Here is a 22,640-nt window from a genome sequence, read left to right as displayed (position 1 = left end):
GATAGAATGGATGCTCTGCAGAGATGCAGTTCTTTATCCTGTGACTCAGCCTACTCCCCCCTAAACCTGGCAGGTGCAGAAACTGTAATCTGAGAAGCCAGCCAGACTGGGTGCAAATCCTGCCTCCACCAGTTACCCAGAGGCCACACAGCTAGTAAGCCACTTAGCACGACTGAGGCTGTTTCCTCATCTGAGGTGGGGATAGTGGATAGCAGGGCCCATGTTTGTAGGTCAGGCCAGAGAAAGGCTGAGAGGAGTGAATGAGGAGGGAGGGTCCGAGCCTGAGGTCGGGGACATGGAAGCTGGAATCACCGTAGGAAGGGTCTTGAGAAGACTGGGCTCTATAGAACATTATTAGACCTTTTCATTCTCCCATCATTTGTTCAACCAATAAATTTTTACTGAATATCACTCACAATGCAAGACAGTAGAGGTATAGTGGTGAGCAAAGCAAAAAAAGACACAGCCCCTTACTAAACCAAACACTCAACAAGATGGGAACAGAAGGGAACTTCCTTAACCTGGTAAAAGGCATCTATGAAAAACTCCACAACTAACATCATACTTAAAGGTGAGACTGGAAGTGTTCACCCTAAGATCAGGGACAAGACAAGGATCTCCACTCTCCTCACTTCTATTCAACATTGTATTGAAGGTTCCAGCCACAGCAATCTGACAAGAAAAAGAAATCAAAGGAATCCAAATTGGAAAGGAAGAAGTAAAGCTATCTCTGTTTGCAAGCTATGTCTATTTGCAGATGACATGATCTTTTTTTTTAATTGAATGAAAGATTCTTTAAATTCTGTAGTACTTTACAATTTTTATAAGTTTCACACACCTGATTTCATATATTCCCATAATAACCCTCTCTCCCACTCCCTATTGCCCCTCCCCTCCTTCTCCCCACTGATAACCACTTGTTTGTTCTCTGTATCTGTGAGGCAGGTGACATGATCTTTCTATATAAGAAAGCCCTAAAGAATCCACAAAAAACTTGGAGCTACTAAATTAGATCATCAAAGTTGCAAGATCCAAGATCAATATACAAAAATCAGTTGTATCTCTATATACTAGCAATGAGAAACCCAAACTTGAATTAAGAAAATAATTTTGTTCACAATAGCATCAAAAAGAATAAAGTACTTAGGGTAAATTTAGCTAAGGAGGTGAAATACTCATATACTGAAAACTACAAAATATTATTGAAAGAAATTAAAGGCCTAAATAAATGGAAAGACATCCACTGTTCACAGACTAGAAGACTTAATGTTGTTGCAATTGTAATACTTCCAAATTGATCTAGGGATTTAATGCAATCTCTATCAAAATTCCAACTTCTATTTTTATAGAAATGGACAAGCTGGTCCTAAAATTCATATTGAAATGTAAGAATAGCAAAATAATCTTGAAAAAGAACAAAGTTGGAGAACTTATACTTCTTGATTTCAAAACTTACCAACACACTAAAGTAATCAAGACAGTGTGGTACTGAGATAAGGTTAGACATAAAGACCAATGGAATAGAATTGAAAATCTGAAAATAAACCCATATATTTATAGTAAGTTGATTTTCAACAAGGGTGCCAAGACTATTCAATGGAGAAAGCATAGTCTTTTCAACAAACAGTGCTGGGATGCTTAGATATCCATATGCAAAGAATGAAATTGGACTCCTACCTCACACCATATATAAAAACTAACTCCAAATGGATCACAGACCTAAATATAAGAGCTAAAACCATAAAACTCCTAGAAGGAACACCACCAGTGTAAATCTGAGTGACAGAATAAGTGACATTTATTAGATATGATACCAAAAGCACAAGTAACAAATAGAAAACTAGATAAATTGGACATCTCCAAAATCAAAATCTTCTGAACATCAAAGCATACCACTAAGAAAGTGAAAAGTCAACCCACAGACTAGGAGGAGAACGTATTTGCAAATCATAGATGTGATAAAGGTCTAGAATCTAGAACATATAGAACTCTTACCGTTCAACAATAAAATGATAAATAATCAAAAATGGGCAAAGGATCTGAATAGACATTTTTCCCAAGAAGATACACAAGTGGCCAATAAGCACATGAAAAGATGCTCAAGATCATTAATCATTAGGGAAATGCACATCAAAACCACAAGGAGACACTACTTTACACCCACAGCACAATTATAATAAAAAGTACAGATAATAGTCAGTATTGGTATGGAGAGGATGTGGAGAAACTGGAACCCTCACGCACTGCTGGTGGGAATGTAAAATGGTGCAGCCACTGTGAAAAACATTCTGATGGCTTCTCCAAAAATTATACACAGTTAACACATGGACCATCAATTCCATATCCACGTATATAGCTGAGAATTTAAAAGAAAGTTCACACAAAACCTGTACAGGAATCTTCACAGTGGCATTATTCACAGCAGCAGCAAAGTGGAAACCCAAATATTCATCAGTTGCTTAATGGATAAACTAAATGTGATATATCCATTCAGTGGAATATTATTCAGCCATAACAAGGAATGAAGCACTGGTCCACGCTACAACATGCAAGAACCTTGAAAACATTATGCTAAGTGAAAGGAGCCAATCACAAAGGATCACATAGTGTATGATTCTATTATATGAAATGTCCGGAAGAGACAAATCCAGAGAGACAGTAGATTAGTGGTAGCCAGGGGCCAGTGGGAGGGGGGATTGGGTTGGAAGTTTCTTTCTGGGGTGATGCAAATGTTCTGGAGGTAGTAGCAAAGGTTGCACAACTCTGTGAAAATATGAAAAACCACTGAATTGTTAAAATGGTGAATTTTATGGTATGTGAATTATATCTTAATATAAAAAAGGAGAAAAAGAGGTCCAGACATTTTTGCCCTCCTTGTCCTTATGGAGGTTACATATGGGGGCTGGGGGCAGAGGGAGGGACACCTATACATCTCACAATTTCTATTGCGTTAAGTGCTCTACAGGAGGGGTACCAAGACTGAGAGCTATGATGGAAGTGGTTGAGGAAGACTTCTCTGAGGGAGTGATCTGAAGGAAGAGGGCTTAGCAAGGTGAGGAGAAGGAAGAAGTTCAGGCAGAGGGTTTCACAAATATCCTACCTGGGAGGGTGCTCAGTGAGTAGAAGGGACCAGAAAAGAGCCCTGCGTCAAGAGCTGGGGAATGAGAGGCATCAGGGTGCCAGAGATAAGGGCTGGGACACCCATCATCCCATGCCCCGATGCCAACATGGTGGGGTTGGAGGCTGAGCAGGAAAGCAGCTTGGGGCTGGGGAAGGGGCACCAAGCCCTCCAAGTGCCCCGTGGCTCAAGCATCACGGGGGTGGGGGAGGTATATGCACCTACCGCGGGGTCAAGTGCTCCCAGTCAACATCTGGAAGGAGTTGGGAGGTCACTTCTCCCGGCTGAGTCACTCTGCATGTGACCTGATAGAAGGAGGAAAAAATCCAATTCCCTGACTTATTCAGTGTCACCTCCTATACTGATGCTCCTAGGGAGGAAATACGGACGAAAATCAGCCTCACTGCTATGGCAACAGCAACCACTTTTGACTTCCTGTCCTGACGAAAGGCCAGGTGGGAAGTCTGCCTAGCAACAGCGGTGGGCGTCAGGATCCCGCTTCCATCACCGTCCTGCCTTGGCTCGGGTCCCAGCTGCTTCTTCCAGTGGAGAATCACAGCAGCTGCCAACATCTGGACAGTCCTTCACAGCTCAGACTGTGATTTATGCCACCACAACCCTGTAATGTGGGATTATTAACCCCATTGGACAGATGAAGACACTGAGGCTCAGAGAGGTGAAAGGGAGCCCCGTATCCTTGCCGGTATCTTGGTATCCTTCCCTCTGCACTGCCTTTACCCTCCCAAATGGTAAAGGTCTGTTTGTGTAGGTCTCCTGCTCTGATTCATCTGTGGCACAAAGGAATAAATGAGTGGAGTGAATGTCCCCCCCATTACCCTCTTCCTTTCTTGGTAATCTGCCAGTTCTGGGGGACCCTGCCTCCCCAGTGCTCTGCTCTGGTCTGTCTCAAGAGAGGGCCAGGGGAGGGGTCATCAGGGGCCTGTGTGAGCTGGGGTGGGTGTGTAAGAAGGGATGGCAGGAGAGGGCCTGCACAGGAGGGACTACCCTCCAACTGCCCTCCAGGTGACTGGGCTGAAGACTTTCCCTTCAAAACACGTGGCTCTGAATGTTAACACTAGCATTAATAATGATGGCTAATATTTTGTGTGCACTTACTTTGTGCCAGGCTTTGTGGCAAGTGCTCTGTGTGAGCCCTCTCATTCGGCCCTCACAAACTCGGGCAAGTGAGGGATGGGTGGTCGCCCCTGTTTCATGGAGGAGAGTGCAGCCTGAGATCTCAGAGCTGGAGAAGGGGCAGAGCAAACCAGGTGGCTCTAAAGCCAGAGCCTGGCTCTTCACCAAATCCCTGCGGCCCCCAGGAGACTTTCTCATCCTCACCCCTTCTCCCATCCTCCATCCCCAGGGCTGGCTGGGAAGATTAAAAGTGAGGGCAGAGGAGCTGAGGAGCTGGAGTGGAACTGCCTCCTGCAATCATTTCCTGGCCCAGGGCCAGAAGGCTGCTGGCAGACCTGTTGGAGGAAGAGGTGTGCTGTCAGCGTGGAAGCAAGGGGGGAGGGAGGGCCCCCTCCCCGGGACCGGGCCCCTGCCTGATCTCCAGGCCTGGTTTACAGGAGGAAGGAAAGGGAAGGCATGGTTCTTAAGTGCCTACTATGTACACACGCTGAGCGCTGCCCTTTAATGGTGATATTCCATTTTACCCCTAGAATGACAAGAAAGAATCATAGCTAACGCTTATGACACGCCAAGCATCTCTTAAATGCTCAGCATGCTTTGATTCATTTCATCCTCACAGACACGCACCAGGTAGAGGCACTTTGCACATGGGAAAACTGTAGCCTAAAGAAAAGTAACTTGTCCGAGGTCATGTGGCTGGTAAAGCTTTGATCCAGGACTAGAGTCCATGAGTAGCAGGCTTCCTATCCTGCTGGGGGAGCAGTGCCTCCATTGTCCAGAGGGGGAGAGTGAGGCCCACTCTTGAGGTCACTAGGTGTCAGAGTAAGGTTTGAGTCCGTTCTCCTAGGAATGTCTGTGGCATTTTAACTTAGCAGCATCTTTGCTCCTGCTCCCCATCAACTCCTGCCCAGAAATACGGAGACACCGGGAACAGTTCTAGCTGCATACTCCTGCCCACAGCTGCCCAGAAGCGAGCAGAGAGCAGTCTGCTTCCACCCACCCAGGGGAGCTTATTTTTGTTCAGAGTATCCTTGTCTGGAATCACACACCCAACTACAATCCTTCCCAGAAATGACATCAGACCACTTCCTGGAACAGTCCACGAAGGGTCCTGATGCAGGTTCCCTGTCCTCTGCTGGGACAGTGAGGGAAGGAGACAGAGATTGGACCCCATGGGGCCCCCTGCCTCCCTGGGCCTCTGTGTACCCGTCTGTACAAAGGGTTGTAGCGATGTTCTCTGGGGACCTTCAGGCTCCCACATTCCAGGATTCTCTGTCCAGTTTCCCTTCCAGCAAACTGTGTGCCTTGCAGACACACCACCTCAGAGAGCCTCATCGTGATTCCCATCAACTCTAATTACAGCAGCTACTACCTCCTAAGAGTTGACTAAGTGCCAGGTGCTGTGCTGAGTGCCTTTCTTTTTTTAAATTGAAATATAGTTGATTTACAATATTGTGTTAGTTTCTGGTGTACAGCAAAGTGATTCACAATCTTTTTTTTTTGTCCAGAAACTGTCATTTTTTAATTGAAGTGTAGTCGGTTTACAATGTTGCATTAATTTCTGGTGACAGCATTGAGTTACACATAAATATATGTATTCACACTTACATTCTTTTCCATCTTCTTTCTGTTATGATTTATTACAGACTGTTGAGTACAGTTCCCTGTGCTCTACAGTAGGACCTTGTTGTCTGAGTGCCTTTCACAGATTCTCAGTGCATTTGCTCGGCAGCCCTAAGAGACAGGTACAATGCTCTCTACTTTACAGATGAGGAAACTCGGCTCGGAGAGGCTGAGCACCCTGCCTGTGCTCACATTCCCAGAGCAGAAGCAGAATGTCTCACCAGTGTCTCGTGCAGCTGGGAGGGTGAGAAGTGAATCCTGTATATTAAATATTTAGCCATGGGCCTTGATAAATCACGTCCCCACACCCTCCATCCTGATGCATCGGAACCAGCCAGCCCAGCGTGTCACAGCTGACAACCACAGTGTAATTCCCAGGCTGGGCCCCAGACAGCTTCTCACTTCAGGAAAGGATCCCTGGGTCCCTGGTGGCCTATCATGGGACTAACAGCTAGTGGCAGCTTGGGGACAGCAGCTCACTCATGGCTCTCGGGACTGCTGACCAGCAGACAGGCAGTGACAGGCTGGAGCAGCTGGCCTCGCCTGAGGCTGACCAGGCACCTGGGAGCCCCTGCCTGCACCCCATCCCCAAGGCCAGGCTGTTCTCAAACAATTGGGGAACTTCAGGACCGAAGCAAGAGTACAAACAGACCACTATGTGTCCAAACATTTAACTTATGAATCAAGCTAACAAACTCTTAAATAGAATATGTTCTATCTTCCGACACAGACATAACTGTCTGGAAGGCCAGGCTGTGCGCTGAAATTTCTCTGAACCTCAGAGTTCCATGCTACAAGGCAGTAGTGTCTTCTGGCTCCCTTCTGTGCAGGTCTGGACACCCTGGGACACATGTGCAGGCAGCAGCCACACCTGCCCCTCCCCCAGGCAGCCGGCCCTTGTCTGTCCCTGGGGCCTGGGAACGCACATACCAGCTTCACAGCCTCCCTCTGGAGAAGCTCCGGCGGGTCCTGAAAATGGGCTTGGGCTGATCTAATGGGGGGCTCTGGGGTCTGTCATGAGCAAACTGGGAAACCCTCAGTGGAGACAGGTTCCCAGGAAAAAGCCTCAGGTCACACAGGTGCCTGGACTCTGGACAGCCCAGGGGGATGGAGAGAGCTTGGGACTTAGCATCAGGAAATCCAGGCAGATCTCAGCTCTGCTGAGTGCGTGCTGTGACTTGTGGCCGGTGAATTCCCCTCCTGGGTCCCGTTTGCTCATCTGAAAAACAGGGACGACAGCTCCTGCCTGGTGGGGTTGTAGTCAGGAGCAAATGCAGCAAGTCCGTGAGAAGGTTCGTGCGTTGCTTGCAGACTGTTCAACTCCACTGACCACCGACTCTAAGAAGCCCTTCCCTTAACACTCAGCTCCTTCACCATCTTCTTTTCTGCACAGCACTGGCCACACCCCAAAATGATCCCTGATAGCATCTAAGCCCACACAGGCCAGGACTTTGCCCCCCACACCACTGACTCCCCAGCACCTAGCACAGTGCTTGGCACAGAGTAATCGGCAGCTTTGTGACTATTCACTGGGTTTTCCTATCTGCTTATGGGGTTCATGCAGTCATCACCATCACTGGGGCCTTCTGAGGGCCAGACTCAGTGCCAGGCTAAGGACCAGACGGCTCAGGCACCTCCCTAGGCCCCACAGAGCTCAGTCTAGAGAGAGCGATTTGCTGTGAAAACAGGAACAGATTACAACAGAGTGATGCCTGCCGTTAACGGAGGCAGCAGGGACAAGGAATAGTCGAGTCCAAGGAAGACGGGTGCGGGAGTCCAGTGATGCTCCAAAGAGGAAACGATAGGCGAGCTGGCCTGAAGGAGATCAAAAGGGGCAGGGACTCCAGAGGCAGGAACAGCAAATGCAAAGGCACAGAGGTGTGCGGTGCAGCTGGTGCGCTTATGTCAACGTAGCCCCGAGCTCAGGGACATGGAAGTGGTGAGCACCAGGGTTGGCGGGAGTGGGGGGGCCTGGGCAGCCCAGTGTCCCATGGGTTAGACCAGTAATTCTCAATGTGTGACCAGCTGCAGCACCTTGGAACTGGTTGGAAATGCAAATTCATAGGCTCCACCTCAGACTTACTAAATCAGAAACTTGGGGTGAGGTGTGGAAATTTGTATTTTAACAAGCCCTCTTGGTGATTCTTTTTTTTTCGCCCAGGGGAGAGGTAATTAGGTTTATTTATCTAATTTTTCTTCTCTTTAATGGAGGTACTGGGGGTACTGGGGATGGAACCCAGGACCTCATGCATGCAAAGCATGCTCTCTACCCTCCCCGCCTCTTGGTGATTCTGATGCACGTTGAAGTTTGGGAACAGTCAGACGTCCTCCTGAAGGCAACGAGGAGCCATGGAGAGATTACAAACAGAAGGAGGCAGGATCAGCCTGGACTTGATAATGATCTCTAGGCTAGGAAAAGGCCCCCATCAGAAAGCCGGCCCCATGTGAACCCTCATCTCCAGCTGGACAGAGCCGCGGCAGAAGAACAATGTGCCCATGTGGCAGAAGAACAATCTATCTTCACATGTGAGGGAAGGGGCCCCTGGGAAGTCAGGGACGCCTGGTGTGCGCAGGACCTGCTACCAGGGTGACTACCTGTCACTTGGAGGAAGGGAGCAGTGCCCTATAGAGGGTCAGTGAAGGGTAGCTGGTTATCATGGCAACCTCCCCTCAGGTAGGACAGAGGAAGGGAAGAAGGAAGCCTGTTATCCCCAGGTATCCATCCCCATTCCCACAAGAGAGCATCACAGCCCTCCACTCCTCCTTTGACCCCATCTAGCCAATCATCTCCTCTGTTCATCTGGGCCCCAGGTGGCAATTTCCTCCCCTCCCTTGAAGCCACACCCTCCTGTCACAGCCTAAGGGCTGGGGGGCTGTCTCCTTGGTTACAGACTGGGCTCCTGTATCCATGGTGACCCTCCCTCCAGAGGCCAGAGACCCTCATCTGCTAGGCCTTCACTTTCCTTTGCCAAGGGTGGTTTTGGGGGTGGCGACCCAGAGCAGGGCTCTCCCACTGTCTCTTCAGCTGGCACATTGTGAGAATAGGAGGAACGAAAAGATTCCATGTGTTACCTTCGACCAGGAGACAGACACTGAGGGGACATTCAAGGTCCAATCTGAAGCTTGGGAGAGAGCAAACTAGTGGGGCAGAAAGCACAAGGAGGGTTATAGAGTCCAAAAGGCCTGGGTTTGAGTCCTGCACCCACACTGTGTAATCTTGGGCAGGCTCTGTCACTTTCTGAGCCTCAGTTTCCTCACCTGTCCACTGGAGAAAATATTAATACCTACCCCCTAGGGTCCTGCAAGATTAAGTAAGAAAACACATCTGAACTGAGAAGTGGAGTACCCAGCACCTCACTGAGTCCTGTCTTCCTGTTCCTCAGGGAGGAGGAGGGACACCTGCTGGTGGGTGACCTCTTTCTGCTGGTGGGACACCTGGTGGGGAAGTGCAGTGGCTCTGAGGTCAGAAACACTCCATAAACATTGACTGCCGGCACTCTTATTATTACTGTTCATCATCTGGCAATGAATGGAGCCCTGCCTGGTAAATTGCTTCCTCCAGGTAATTAACATTTCCCATTGTCATTGTAGGCTTCATTCACTGCAATCTGATACAAGGGGATGTTGTCTAGAAAGCTGGGGCCACATTGTGCTTCTTAGTTTTCCCGCAGCGCCTGGCCCTGGCCCTGGCTGGGAGCACCCAAGCAGCTCAGCATGGAAGGGACTTGGAAATCACCTACTTTAATTTAGTATGTAAGGCAGAAAGCTCTCCTCCCTGGCCTTGTCACGTGCTTGGATGCCTCCAGGAATGAGGTCCTTATCCCCTGGCGAAGATGGACCAGTGCCCAGGACTCTACGGAGGCTGAGCTCCACGGGGTGAGCAGGAGCTGAAGGGGCAGCTGCAGGAGTGGGGACCATGGGAACTCCCAAGGCCACCCCCATGCCCTAGCAGCTCCCCTTCCCCTCCCGCTGAGAATTGATAATAAGAGTGGTTCTAATTATGCTCTAATTGCTTTCTTCCAGGCAGTTTCTCTGGAGCCAAGGAGTTCAGAGTTCATGAATAAATGAAGAGGGAGGAAGTGGGGTGTTTACTGATCCACAAATCTCTATGTGCCAGTGTCTGTTCCATGTGCGTGGGCATGCAGCTGTGTGCAGTTTTGCATATATACATACAAACATGCAAATATACACATCATAGCCCCCAGACGCCTCTCTCCTAAAGACTGGTGGTGGTAGTGGTGGGGGGAGCGTAAATGGAAAGTAATAAAAAGTGTCCTAAACTGGCTTTGAGTCCCAGTCCCAACTCGGCCACTGACTTGCACAGTGGTCTTGGGCAAATCCTCATTTTCCCAGTTGTAGAGAATGGAGGTGAAGTAATGTCTGCCAGCCTCCTCTCAGAAAACTCAGACTTCAGGTTGTCAATGGGGGAATCATCCAGATAGACAGACCTCGACGGTGCCAGGTAAGCACTGTCGCCCTCAGATTGCCCTTTCTCCCAGATGCCTCATTCCCTAAAACCTGGCCAAGCAGCTGGGGGCTCCAGGCAAGTGGCAGGAGGAACACACACATCTCCATGCTGGTGGGACACCTAGTGGGGATGAGAAGGGGCGGGGTGGACTGATGGAGGAAGAAATAGACCTTCAAGATCAAAGCAAAGTGCTGGGTCTGAGGGACCCCAGGACTGCCTGTCTCCTCAGTGGCTGGGGCCAGGCCAGGTGGGGATAATGAGGATCCTTGGAATTTGCTTGTGGAAGGAAATCTTTTCAGCCTTCATGACTTCCACTAAGAAGCCAAAGTTAGCAGTCCTGGGTTTTGGCATCAGCTGGAACTTGCCATGCCACTGCGTTGCTGTGTGACTTTCGGCAAGTAACTTCAGCTCTCTGAGCTCCAGAGCCTTCATCTAGGAAATGAGGACAACAGCGGTCCATTTCTGGGGCTGCTGCGAGGGTGACAAGCGATGACACATGTGAGGCCAAATGTTAGAGGTTAAGAGTGGGGCCTGGAGTCAGACTACCTGAGTTTGTAGCCCAGCTCTGCCACTGCCTGACATAACTGCTTGCAGCCTCAGTTTCTGCAAAACAGGGACCATAACTGCATCTATCACATACGGGTGCAGTGAGGGTGAATGAGCTACTACAGGTAAAGCTGTTATGACAGAAGGCAGTGCTTCGCGATGCTCAGTATCCATTGGACATTTCACGTATGGGGTAACTGAGCCCCAGAGAGGGGCAAGGATTTGTCCGAAGCCACGAAGCCAGATTACTGCAGAACCAGGCCTATGCGGGAGCCAGCTGCTTGCAGGGCCCCCTGTCCAGACCTTGAATGGATAACTGCAGACCTTTCATAAGACCTGGGCCATTCTGCTCAAGATTTGAGGCCTCTCGGGGGGCTGAAGCTGCCCTCTCCTGTCCTCCCTGGTGGCTCTAAGGCTGGCTCAAACCAGTGGGATATATCAGAGGGCAGGGAGGGCTGACCCACCTTCCCAGCCCACCTGGCTGGCCCCTCCATTCCAGGGCTGGCTGCAGAGGCCTCAGAAACAATTCAGGGGTCCAGGACCAGAACACCATTTGTCAGCCCTGCATGGTGGTAGCGGGCTCATCTCCATGGCAACAGTGCAGTGTGAAGGCATCTTGGCATCATTAGGGAGCACGCTGAGTAGTATAAACAGAGGCTGCAGTAGATTACACGCCTATTATGAGCAGTCTTGGGCTCTGAGCACTGGTAATTATGCCTAATTGTGCATTTAATTGTGTAATTGAAAACCCACGTCTCCGGTTCAGGCTGGGGCTGCAGAACCTAACCCCCCCTCAAAAAAAAAAGCTTAGGAGCAATCCCTACCCTAGTAATCCCAAGGCAGCCTCCCTTTTGAGGGCAAGGACTAGCCAGAGCGGGCACAGGGGTGAAGTACCTACAGACTCCCTTTCCCCGACTTCCTTTGCTAGCTCAGCCTGGCTCTGTGATTTGATGGGCGGTGGGGAGCATGCTTAAGGTAAAGGGACATGGTAAAAGCACAAAAATGCTCACAATTTTCATTATTCATAATAAATACCATTTTCTGCTATTGCCACTGACCTCTCAGGACCTAGAATCAGTATCTGGTTCCAAGGGACCCAGATCATCATTAGATCCATTACATGTCCAAGATGTCGTCCAACCCATATATTAATTCTCTTTTTAAAATATTTTATTTATTTATTATTGTATTACTTATTTTTCATTTTGGGGGGGGAGGTAACTAGGTTTATTGATTTTTAGAGGAGGTACTGGGGATTGAACCCAGGACCTCATACATGCTAAGCATGCATTCTACCTCTTGAGCTATACCCTCTCCCCTGTATTAATTCTTAATCACTGCCCGATACAGGGAACTCACCACCTGATTCTCAGTCCACTACTGCAGAGCCTCTGTAGATAGTTTGAAAACCTCTGATGGAGTTCAATACTCTCTCCTCCATTCCCTCAGTGTCACAGACTGGAGAAAATGAGGTCCAGAGAGGGACAGGGCCAGCTCCAAGAAGCACAGAAAGTGAGTATCAGAACCCTGGGATTCCAACTTGCAGCTGAGGGTGTATTTTGTACCCTAAGGTGACTCAGCACCAAGAATTGTGCCCAAGATTCTGTAGGCACTTCATAAATATTTGGTGAATGCAACTCTGGGTAGAGTTAGCTGGTGGCGATTCTTACTCTCTGACCCAACAGCATTTTATCTCTCTAGGGTTCAGGAAGTTCCCCTGCGGTGGGCCAGGGGTTAGTGATGGGTTAGAACCTCCTGCTCTGAGCCTCTATAGTCTGAGACTTGATTTTACAACCAAATAGGCCATGTGGGCATTTGGGATGAGGAAAGTACACTCATTCAGAGGAAAGAAGAGGTCTCCCAAGTTCCTGACAACCTGACACCCAGGTGAAAAGCCGTGGGCCGGCCACTGGAGGCAGGAGCCTCCCCCCATCAGTCACCTGCAGCAAGGTGGGCTGATGTGGCGGCAGCTCTGATCTCCACCTGGTAAAGGATGGAACTCATCGATGAGTCAGCACCAGAGCGCTCCCCTGAGATGACGAACCCAACCTTCTCCCTTTACAGAAGGGGACACAGAGCACCAAACTTCTCTGTTTCTCTCGGAGTGAGTGCTGGGCTCTGTGCCCAGAGCTCTTCCTGCCTTGTTTTGGGTCATCCTCGCTATAGTCCCATGAGGGTGTATTGTTATTATTATTCCCATTTTACAAAAAGAGAAGCTCAAGAGACACTAAGGCCAAGGCCATGCAGACTTAGCAGAACCTCTGCTTCAACTTGGGCCTTCAAATGGCTGAAAAAGGGGACACGTCCACTTCCCATCCCATGATATTCAGGTTCATAAAAACTGCTGTCTCATTTCTGGAGCATTCAAGAGTGTGAGCCCAGCAACAAGTTTATATTGTATAGCACAGGGAACTATATTCAATATTTGTAGTAACTTATGGTGAAAAAGAATATGAAAATGAATATACGTATGTTCCTATATGACTGAAGTATTGTGCTGTACACCAGAAATTGATGCAACATTGTAAACTGACTATACTTCAATAAAAATATATTTTAAAAAAGTGTGAACACTTTGTGAGCTCCTAATCAGCGTATCTTACCTCCAAGAATGCAATCTCCGAGGCAGATTACTAGTATCCTGATTTAGAGAAGTACAGGTGGAAGTTCAGAGAGGTTAAGTGTCTTGCCCAATCTCACCCAGCTACAAAGAGGCAAAGATGGAACTCAAACCTCAGCCTGACCCCACAGCCCAAGCTCTTCCCTGTTGAACTCCCTGCCTCTGGATTTACCAGCTGCTTTGAAAGGCAAGGGCCAGGAGGCCAGGGTAACTCACTAAAACCTGCAGCCACAATAACTGCTCTTCCAAAACCCTAGTGCTTGCTGGCAGGAGCACGTGTCCCAGGGAAGAATGCTTTGCTCCCTGAGGCTCCCCCTCAGTCTCCAAATCACCATCCCTCTCCAGGATCAGCAGGGAGGCTGAGAGCACTGGGACTGGGGACCCCCAGACCAAAGCCAGCTCTGCCCCTTGTGGCCATGAACTAGTTTTTAAAAACACATCTCTGGTCTCAGCCTGCTCTCCCATCACCCACTCCTCCCTGAAAGTAAAGAAAAGAGACTTCAACCATCAAGAGCTGACCATCTCCACTTGGTCCAGATTTTGCAGTTGTTCTCAAATCCTTTCCCCTTGATCATTCATGTGAGGTCTAGACTGTATCTTCCGTTTCCTTGGTAACAAGTCACTTCATTCTTCTGAGCCTCAGTATGCTCATCAGTAAATGGGTATAAAGACCATCCCTATCTCATAGAGTTGTTATGAGGGCTGATAAGTCTTCAATGCAGGTTAATTTCCTTCCTGGGTAACTTTTCCTTAACCCAAGTCACAGTTCTCTTAAACCCAACGCCGGCCTTGGGGTGACTAGAAATGGGGGCGGGGCATGGGGGTTAGCATTTGAACAAGTAGCTCAGAAGGTCTGGCATTAGTAACAACCCTGTATGGAAGAAGAAAGATTCAGATGTCTGTCGGCTTCCACACCCAGCACCCCCACCGTCCTACAGGGGAAGGAACAGGGCATGCGAGGTAGAAGCTGTGGAGTCCTAGATCTGACTTTTGAATCCTCATTCTGTCCCTACTATTTATGTGGCCACGGATAAGCCGGCAAGTAACAAGGAACAAGGTATATAAAGCGCTTAGTGCAGTGCCTGGCTCACAGAAGACACCAAACAACAGGAAGTTGTTACTGTTATTACTATTTCCTTCAGAACCATGTATTTCCCATATAAAGAAACTAAGACTTAAAGGGTTTATGGGTATGACTCTGATCACTAAAATCTCTAACAGAGGCAGAGATGGGGCTGAAGTGACTTATCCAAACCTCAAGGCAAATGACATAGGGAGGCGTAGGGAGCACTTGCCCAGGCCAGTGCCATCTGGGCACCATCTCAGGGGACCCTCCCCAACTGCCATGGGGCAGGAGCTTTTATTCTGACTACAAGAGAGAGGCAGAAGCTCAGAGAAGGTAAGGGACTTTCTGGAGGTCACAAAGCAAGGCAGCAATGTCTGTCTGATCCCAGAGGTATTACCCTCTGTGCCGGATCTCAGAGCAGCTGCTATATGTGGGACACTTATCTCAAAATCACTCACCCATCCACCCCTGGAACGGAGCTGAACCAAGGCCATCTGCTGGCCCTTGGAGCCCCCTGCTCCATTCCACCTTGCTCTGTCTACCTCATGTGGGTCTTGAGGGCTGTTTAGCCTCAGTCTGTCCATCTGCAAAAAGCAGTTGATCACCCCAGTCCCAAGCCCGTCCAAAGCGGTATGAGAGACAAAGACAATCAGTTGCCTGAATGGTTTTGTGCTCCTGGCTCTGAAGCCTGGCCCAAGGACTGAAGCACCCAGAGCAGAGGCAGCCCCTCCCCAGGAAGCTTCAGAGCTCAGGCCCCTGCACAAGCCCATTTCCCTTGGTCTTCACCATCACTATTGCTAATAACGACATCAATCAGGTTGACCACGTTTCACACCATTACTTGCAGCTCAGCAGGAAGCTACACATTTTCCCCCTCACCCACCACCTTCCAGAAAGCCAAGAGATTTCCAGAAGGGAAGAGAATGAAACTGATGATTTTTCTGAGTATCTACTTGGGCGTGGCACCCAGCTAAGCCCTTCGTACAACTCTGTGAAGTAGGGATGACTTTCTCTTTTCCAGAGAAAGAAACTGGGGCCCCAAGGAGCGAATGCATGTGTCCAAGGTCACACAGAGCTGGGACAAGAACAAGCATGGCAGTGATGTATTACTGACCACTCACAGGCTCACAGTGGTGGGATCCTACTGAAATATTATCATTCTCATTTTCAGATGAGGAGACTGAGGCTTGAAGCAGTGAAGAGACCTGTCTGAGGTCACATGCTGCTTCAGCGTGAGCAGCAGAGTGGCACAGGGTGGGGAGGGTGGCTCTCTGCTCCGGGAAAAGAGTGCCTGAATCTTGGTTCTGTCACTGACTAGCTTAGAGACCTCTCTGAGCCTCAACTTCCTCATCAGAAAAAGGGGATAATAAAAGCATCTATCTCATTTTGTGGGAAAACAATAAGAAGGATAAAACAGTAAAACAGCTAATGTTTATCGATTGTTTAACATGCACCAGGCACTTTGCCAAGCACTTTACATGTGTAAGCTCACTGGGTTAAATGAGGTATTGCACATAAAGTGCTTAGCACAGGACTCCAGAAATGGGAGTGATGATGATGATGATGATGATGATGAAGGCACTGATGATGATTCCCTTGGGCAAGCCTCAGTTCATCCTCTTACTGGAAGAACAGAGTGGCCTATAAGGTTTCAGAAAGGAGGGAGACCAGGAAAGAAGGGAAGGGCTTGGACAGGGGAGGGAAAAAGAAACACATAAAAATTAGGGAGTGAATAGCATTGATAAGGTCAAGATGATATGCCAAGTAGGGAGAAAGCAAGGGATCCAAGATGCTCTACAGAGTGAAACCAGACTGAGACCCACAGAACCTCCAGGCCAATCCAGACATCATCCCAGAGTCCTAGATGGGCAGAACTGGCAAGACCCTAGAGACACAGACCAGTGTTTCTTTCTTTTTATTTATTTATTTGTTTGTTTGTTTATTTTTAGGGGGGATGTTAGGTTTGTTTGTTTGTTTAAACAGAGGTACTGGAGATTGAATCCAGGACATTGTGCATGCTAAGCACAAACTCTATCACTAAGCTATACCCTCCCCTCATAAGACTAGTGTTTCTTCCCATTTTACAGATGGGGAAAAGCCTTGCCCAAGTTCATAGGATATAGTGGTAGAGGTGAGCTTGAATCCAGGCCTCCTGACTCGCAGCTCAGGGCCCAAATACCTGCCGTTTCCCACAAAGGAAGAGTGCAGGGGCACCTGAACATGTCTGGGTCACAATTCCAGGGACACATCTCAGGGTATGTATCATTAAGATGATAACAATAAAAAGCTAGTTTATTTAAAAATTTTTTTTCAGATTCTTTTCCCTTATAGTTTACTACAGATATTGAACATAGTTCCCTGTGCTATATAGTAGGACTTTATTGTTTATTTTATATATAGTAGTTTGTATAATCCCAAACTCCTAATTTCTCCCTCCCCCTCCTCTTCCCCTTTAATAACTGTAAGTTTGTTTTCTATGACTGTGAGTCTGTTTCTGTTTGGTAAATAAGTTCATTTGTATAATTTTCTAGATTCCACGTATAAGTGATATCATATATTTGTCTTTCTCTGTCTGACTTACTCCACTTAGTATGATAATCTCTAGTCCATCCGTGTTGCTGAAAACAGCATTATTTCATTCTTTAAAAGCTATAGTTTACTGAATGCTCACTCGGTGCCTGGCACAGTGTTAACTAAGCTCATTATATGCATTTAATCCTCACAACAACTCTAAGAATTGGAAACTATGTCTTATCTTTATTTACCCTCGGAGAGGGTAAGCAACTTGCCTAAGGTCCCACAGCTAGGAAGTGAGAGCCAGGACTCAAACCCATGTCTGTCCTTTCAAACTCCAGAGCCTTGTCTACCTGAATGGTACAGCCCTCATCTGCTTCTCCCACCCTCCGGTGCACCCTCACACCCTACTCCCTCACCCAAAGCAAGTCTATCCCAACCACAGAAGACTGTTTAGAACTGGCCTGCTTTATTATAAGTCAGACCCCACTGGAAAAAGAAAAATGACACAGTTCCTTTGTAAAGTTTTCAGCTTAGAAACATTTAACAGCCTCTTCCTTCTCTGCCCCTTGGATGAGAGGAAACAGGCTCCCTTCAGCAAACTGGTGAATTCCAGCATCTGGAAGCACATTATGGAAGCTGCCAGGGAGCAGAGGCTCCTGGCAGTTAGCGACAGCTGAAGGGCCCACTCTGCAATCGGCCCAGACAGAGCAACAGACCTAAGAGACCAATGTTCAAGTCCCTCCTCGAAACATCCCCAGATTATCTCAGGTAATCCTCTCAAGCTGCCCAAAGGCACCCACTCAGGATGTAGAAGGATCAGAATCCCACCCAGCCCTTGTCTAATTCCAGAAACCCTTGCACTGGTGAGCCCTCTAAATGGAAGGATGGGTTTAGCTTAGCTGGGCAGAGCTATGGAGGCAGGTGAGGGCGGGACAGGAAGACTGCCTCCACCACCTTCATTTCTTTAGAGTAGTAAGCATCTCCCAAGGGACCCCTGACTTACCAGGGCCAGAACTACTTACTTACAATTAAGAAGGCAACAGAGGATGCTGGTCAGCTGCCTGGCTTCATAGCCTGGCCCCTGATTGCACAACTTTGGGCAAGTTACTTCATAAGGTTGTTATGAGGATTAAATGAGTTAATACACGGAAAAGTGCTTACAAGGGTACCTATAACCTCATAAGTGCTCCCCAAAGCTCATCAACAGAGAATGACTATGAGACAAATTGTTAATAGTGCTTACCTCTGGGGTATGGGACTGGGCATAGAAAGAAACTTCTTTATCTTCTGGTCTGTTTGGTTATTTACTGATTTAATCATTTTATAATATCTGTATATTACTTTTCTAACAAAAATGTCCTAGTTAAAAATTTAAAAATTAACACAGAAAAAAATCCTCTGAAAACTTTCAGCACTTCTTGGCATTTTATGTTCCTCAAAGGAGATAAAGAAGCGTGTTTCTACTGGGAGCCAGGAGTTGCCAAATAACTGATTCACTCATTTATTTTACAAATATTAATGGAGTGTCAGGCACTGTTCCAGCTGCTGGGGATTTAGTGGGAACAAAACAGATAATCTCTGCCCTTCTGGAGTTTCCATTCTACCTGATCTTAACTAATCCCCTCTGCAACCCTCACAGAGGAGGAATTACAGAGGGGCCAACCAAGATGGCCCTGTGAGGGGAAGTCACTTGCCCTGCATCCAAGGCTACAATCTTCAGGGCTGGTTGTTTTGACCACTGCTCAAGGGGACAGGTCTGTGGATGGCAAATTTGGGGCTGGGGTCCCCAAGAGAAGAGAAAAAAGACAAACAAGGAGGTCTGTATATCCACATGCAAATCTTCCTTCTGCATTACTGTACACACCTGTGGTAGAGGAAGGGCAATGGATGCAGGCAAAAGCGGAGACTCAGAACATAGAGTCCGCATCAGTGAGGCCCCGGCTCCCCAAATTCACGCTTATACCTGAGTTCTGCCCATGGAGGTCCCCATGCACCTCTGTCCCCAAAGCTTCTAGTTGTTGTGCCTCAGCTCTAGGGTAGACAGGAGATTCTGGCCTCTCCTTAACCACTTTCCCAAATTCACCTTCCAGAGCCTGAGCTAAAGGGTAGCGCTGGTCCCCTTCAGCCCCTAAATTCACTCCACTGGCCCCCCTGAGACAAGAACCCAAGTTCCCTGAGCTGGGATGAGGTATAGTGTCCCCAGATGCTCGCATCCTCCCCGTGGCACCAAAGTATCCCTACCCTCACCTGTGCCAGCTCAGGCAGAGGAGCCCGTCTGCCTGTCCCGCGCTCCACCCCCTACCCCCATTACCACCCTTGCTCTGGTGTAACTGATGACTGATGAATGCCTGTGGCCACAGCCAAAGCAGGGAGGGCCTGCACCTGGTTGGTCAGACTGGCCCAGGACTTGGTAGCTCCTTGTGAACCTCTCCAGGGAGGCGGCTCTCCATTCCCAGGCCTGCCCCATCAGGAGGGTGGAGGGAGGCAGGAACAGCACAAAGGAGCGAACGGTTCTTGGAGTCTAAGATCCCAACACACACAGATGAACATGGACCAGAAATGGTCAGAGATCTAGAGACATAGCAAGGAGAAACCCGGAGAGAGACACACACAGGAGCAGAGACTTTTGTGAGAAACATTCACAGGGGCGGAGACCAGAGGCAGAGACCCACGCAAACGAGTTATCTAGAGGAAAACACAGGGCAGGGACCTCATCGGATCAACACACCAGCATCGGACACACCCCCAAGCCCCAGCGAGCCACAGTCCCACGGCGCATCCCCCTAGCAGGAGGCCACTCATACAGTGCGGGCCAGACGCGTGGAGCCCCAGGCGCGGGGCGGCCGGGGACTTGCGCACAGGACACACTCGGGGACCGAGGAGCGCCGGGAGAGAAGCGCACACAAAGAGACAGCCCGGCCAGCAGAAGCAGGCTCCGCCCGTCCGCTCCGTGACTCCAGACACCCCCCCCTCATTCCGGGCGCTCGCCCCCAACACACACAGAGACACAACCCCACCCGCACGCCCCAGGACCCCGCCCCGCCGCACCCCACCCGGCCTGGCCGCCCGGGCGCGCGGCGCTCACCAGCTGCAGGCAGCAGAAGGCAACCAGCGTGCAGCGCCCGCTGCACTTGCCCATGGTTCCGGGGGCCGCGCGCGCCGTCCGCCGCGGCGCCCCTCTAGCTCGGCGGCCGCCGCCTCCTCTGCGACGCGCGGGCTCCGCGTCCTCCCCGCTGTGCGCCCCAGGCGGCGGGGCCGGGCGCCTAGGGCCGGGCCCGGGAGCGCCGGCTTCTCAGGGCTGGGGCCGGCCGCTCGCGCTCTGAGTCCATGGTCTGTCCGCCCGCGCTCTGGCTCTGCCGCGCCGCGCCTCCTTTGTCTGGCCGGCCGGCCGCCAGGCGCGCCTCCTGCCCCCGGGCGGCTGGCGGGGAGCGGGGAGCGCAGGTACCCAGCGCGGCGCAGCGCAGAGCAGCACTGCCCAGCTGGGGCAGCCGCCCGGGAGCTCGGCGGCCGCGGCTCCCCGGCCCCACCACGTGGCTCCGCCGCCGCGGCAGTGAGGGAGGGAGGGAAAGAGGGAGGAGAGGGGAGGAGAGGGGTGGGGCGGGGCGGCCGAGGGAGCAGAAGGGAGGGGAGAAGGGGTAGAGAAGCGGAGAACAGGGGCAAGAGTCAGGGAGTGAAGTGAGAAGAGTGAAGGCTTGGGGACTGATAGCTCTGGGTCAAATCCAGACTTCACAGCTCACTCGCTGTGTGACCTTGGGCAAATCACATCACCTCTCCGGGCCTCAGTTTCCTTAACAAAGTAGGAATAATAATGACCGCTTCAGTGTTGCCGCAAAGATGAAATGCAGTTCCGTGAATAAAGCACTTAGCTCTGTACCTGGCCTCCTGAGGGTGCCGGCACATTCCTCTGTCCACCTTGTCTCTAGGGCCATGCGGTTCCAACTTCGACCCCCTATTTCCACTCCAGTTCCCAGGTCTACTCCCCACCCCAGCCTCCCTCCTGAGTGCCTGGCCACCTTGTCTTCCTTCCCTCTTTCCTTCTGCTGGCCTTTATTGAGCCTCCACTGCATACACACCCCTGGGGGCCCTATGATCCAGAACAGGAGCGCTGTTCCAGAACCCACTGAGCTTCCCAGTCCAGGGAACAGGCAGGCTCTCAGGGGCAGGAGCATGAGATGCCTGGTGGCAAAGTTCTGCCCGGGGGGCTGTGGCCAGCCCCTAACCCAGGTTGCATTGGGGAAGGAGTTAGGAAGGGCTGGCCAGTAGAAGACTGCCTTCTCCAAAACACCCCCTCCCCCCAAAAGCACCCAAGCTCCCAAACACATCTCAAATCCATTTAATCATCTCAACCCGACTCCTAACTTCTTACAGTCATCTTGATGATTAGCATCACTCAGGTGGGAATCCTTGCGTCATCCTCCGGGCTTTTCTATCTCATTTGACTCGTCATGACATTCTATGAACTTATCTTCCAGCTAATATCTATGAAATACCTACTATGTACCAGGCTCTCCACTGGGGATAAGGGGATGAACCAGTTTTTGCACTCACTGAGAGAACAGTCTAGTGAGGGATTGTCCAGAAAATATGCAAATACATGACGACAAATTCTGATGTGTGCCTTAAAGGATAACAAAGAGTAAAAGACTAAGGGGGCCATAATTCAGATTTAGAGACCAGGAAGGCCTCCTTGTGGACATGGCATTGATACTGAGAAGGCGGGAAGGAGTGGCAGAGGAGTGGAGAACAGTGATATGGTAGAAGAAACAACATTTTTTATTCTTTCCCTTCCTCCTCACTCTCTCTAGCCCTCTGGACTCAGCAGGCAGTATGGTATTACAACCCAAGGTTCTGGACCCAAGCAGCCTGGGTTGTAGTTCCAGCACTGCCACTTGTATGCTGCTTACATAGTGAGCACTCAGATGCATGATTTTTTCTCCTTGGAGTGGCTACATAATTTGTGAGGTCCAATGCAAAATGAAAATGCATGGCTCCTTAAGGCTCATTAGGAATGAAGACACAGCGGAGCATTAAACCAAGCACAGGGAGGGCCCTGCGGGCCTGCAGAGGACACCCACCCCTGAAGGCAGCCGTTGTCTTCTCCCTGGACTAGCAGAGTGGTCTCTTCACTGGTCTCCCCCCTCCACCCACTCACCAGCATGCCACTTGGAATTTTAAAACACACAGAATATTGGTAGAGTTGAAATTACGTGAGCTGGTTTTCACTTGGAATAAGCTGAGATAACAGTGGGAACTTTCTCAGCCATGCTTGGCGAGTGACAGCTGTGTCTAACCAGGTTCCATGACTAGACAGGCCTCCAGGAGTCTGTGAAGTCCCTGAAATAATATGCAAAGCTTCATCTGAGCAGATGTGTCTTTTTCTGGGGAGAGGGTCCACAGGTTTCATCAGATTCCCCAAAGAGTCTGTTTCCCAAAAGACTTTCTCTTACAAAAGAGTAAGAAGAACCAGTCCCACAAGGACTCAGCCCAGATGTAAGTTTTCTAGCAGATCCTCTTTGGGGCCTCTTCCAGACAGACTGTCTGCCAGTTC

General features: G+C 49.6%; 1 protein-coding gene across 1 annotated transcript in view; it reads right to left on the bottom strand.

The window, feature by feature from the left end:
- NKAIN1 (sodium/potassium transporting ATPase interacting 1) overlaps nt 1-20,439 on the bottom strand; it is a 39,754-nt gene extending 19,315 nt beyond the window's left edge. The window contains exon 1 of the mRNA XM_031464567.2: nt 20,178-20,439. Coding sequence (XP_031320427.2) covers nt 20,178-20,231 — 54 coding nt within the window. The 5' untranslated portion in view covers nt 20,232-20,439. The remainder of the gene's footprint in view (nt 1-20,177) is intronic.
- Between the last annotated feature and the right edge of the window lie 2,201 nt (nt 20,440-22,640).

Source organism: Camelus dromedarius, chromosome 14, assembly GCF_036321535.1.
Source record: "Camelus dromedarius isolate mCamDro1 chromosome 14, mCamDro1.pat, whole genome shotgun sequence".
Classification (NCBI taxonomy): domain Eukaryota; kingdom Metazoa; phylum Chordata; class Mammalia; order Artiodactyla; family Camelidae; genus Camelus; species Camelus dromedarius.
This window is presented reverse-complemented; position numbering and strand designations above follow the sequence as displayed.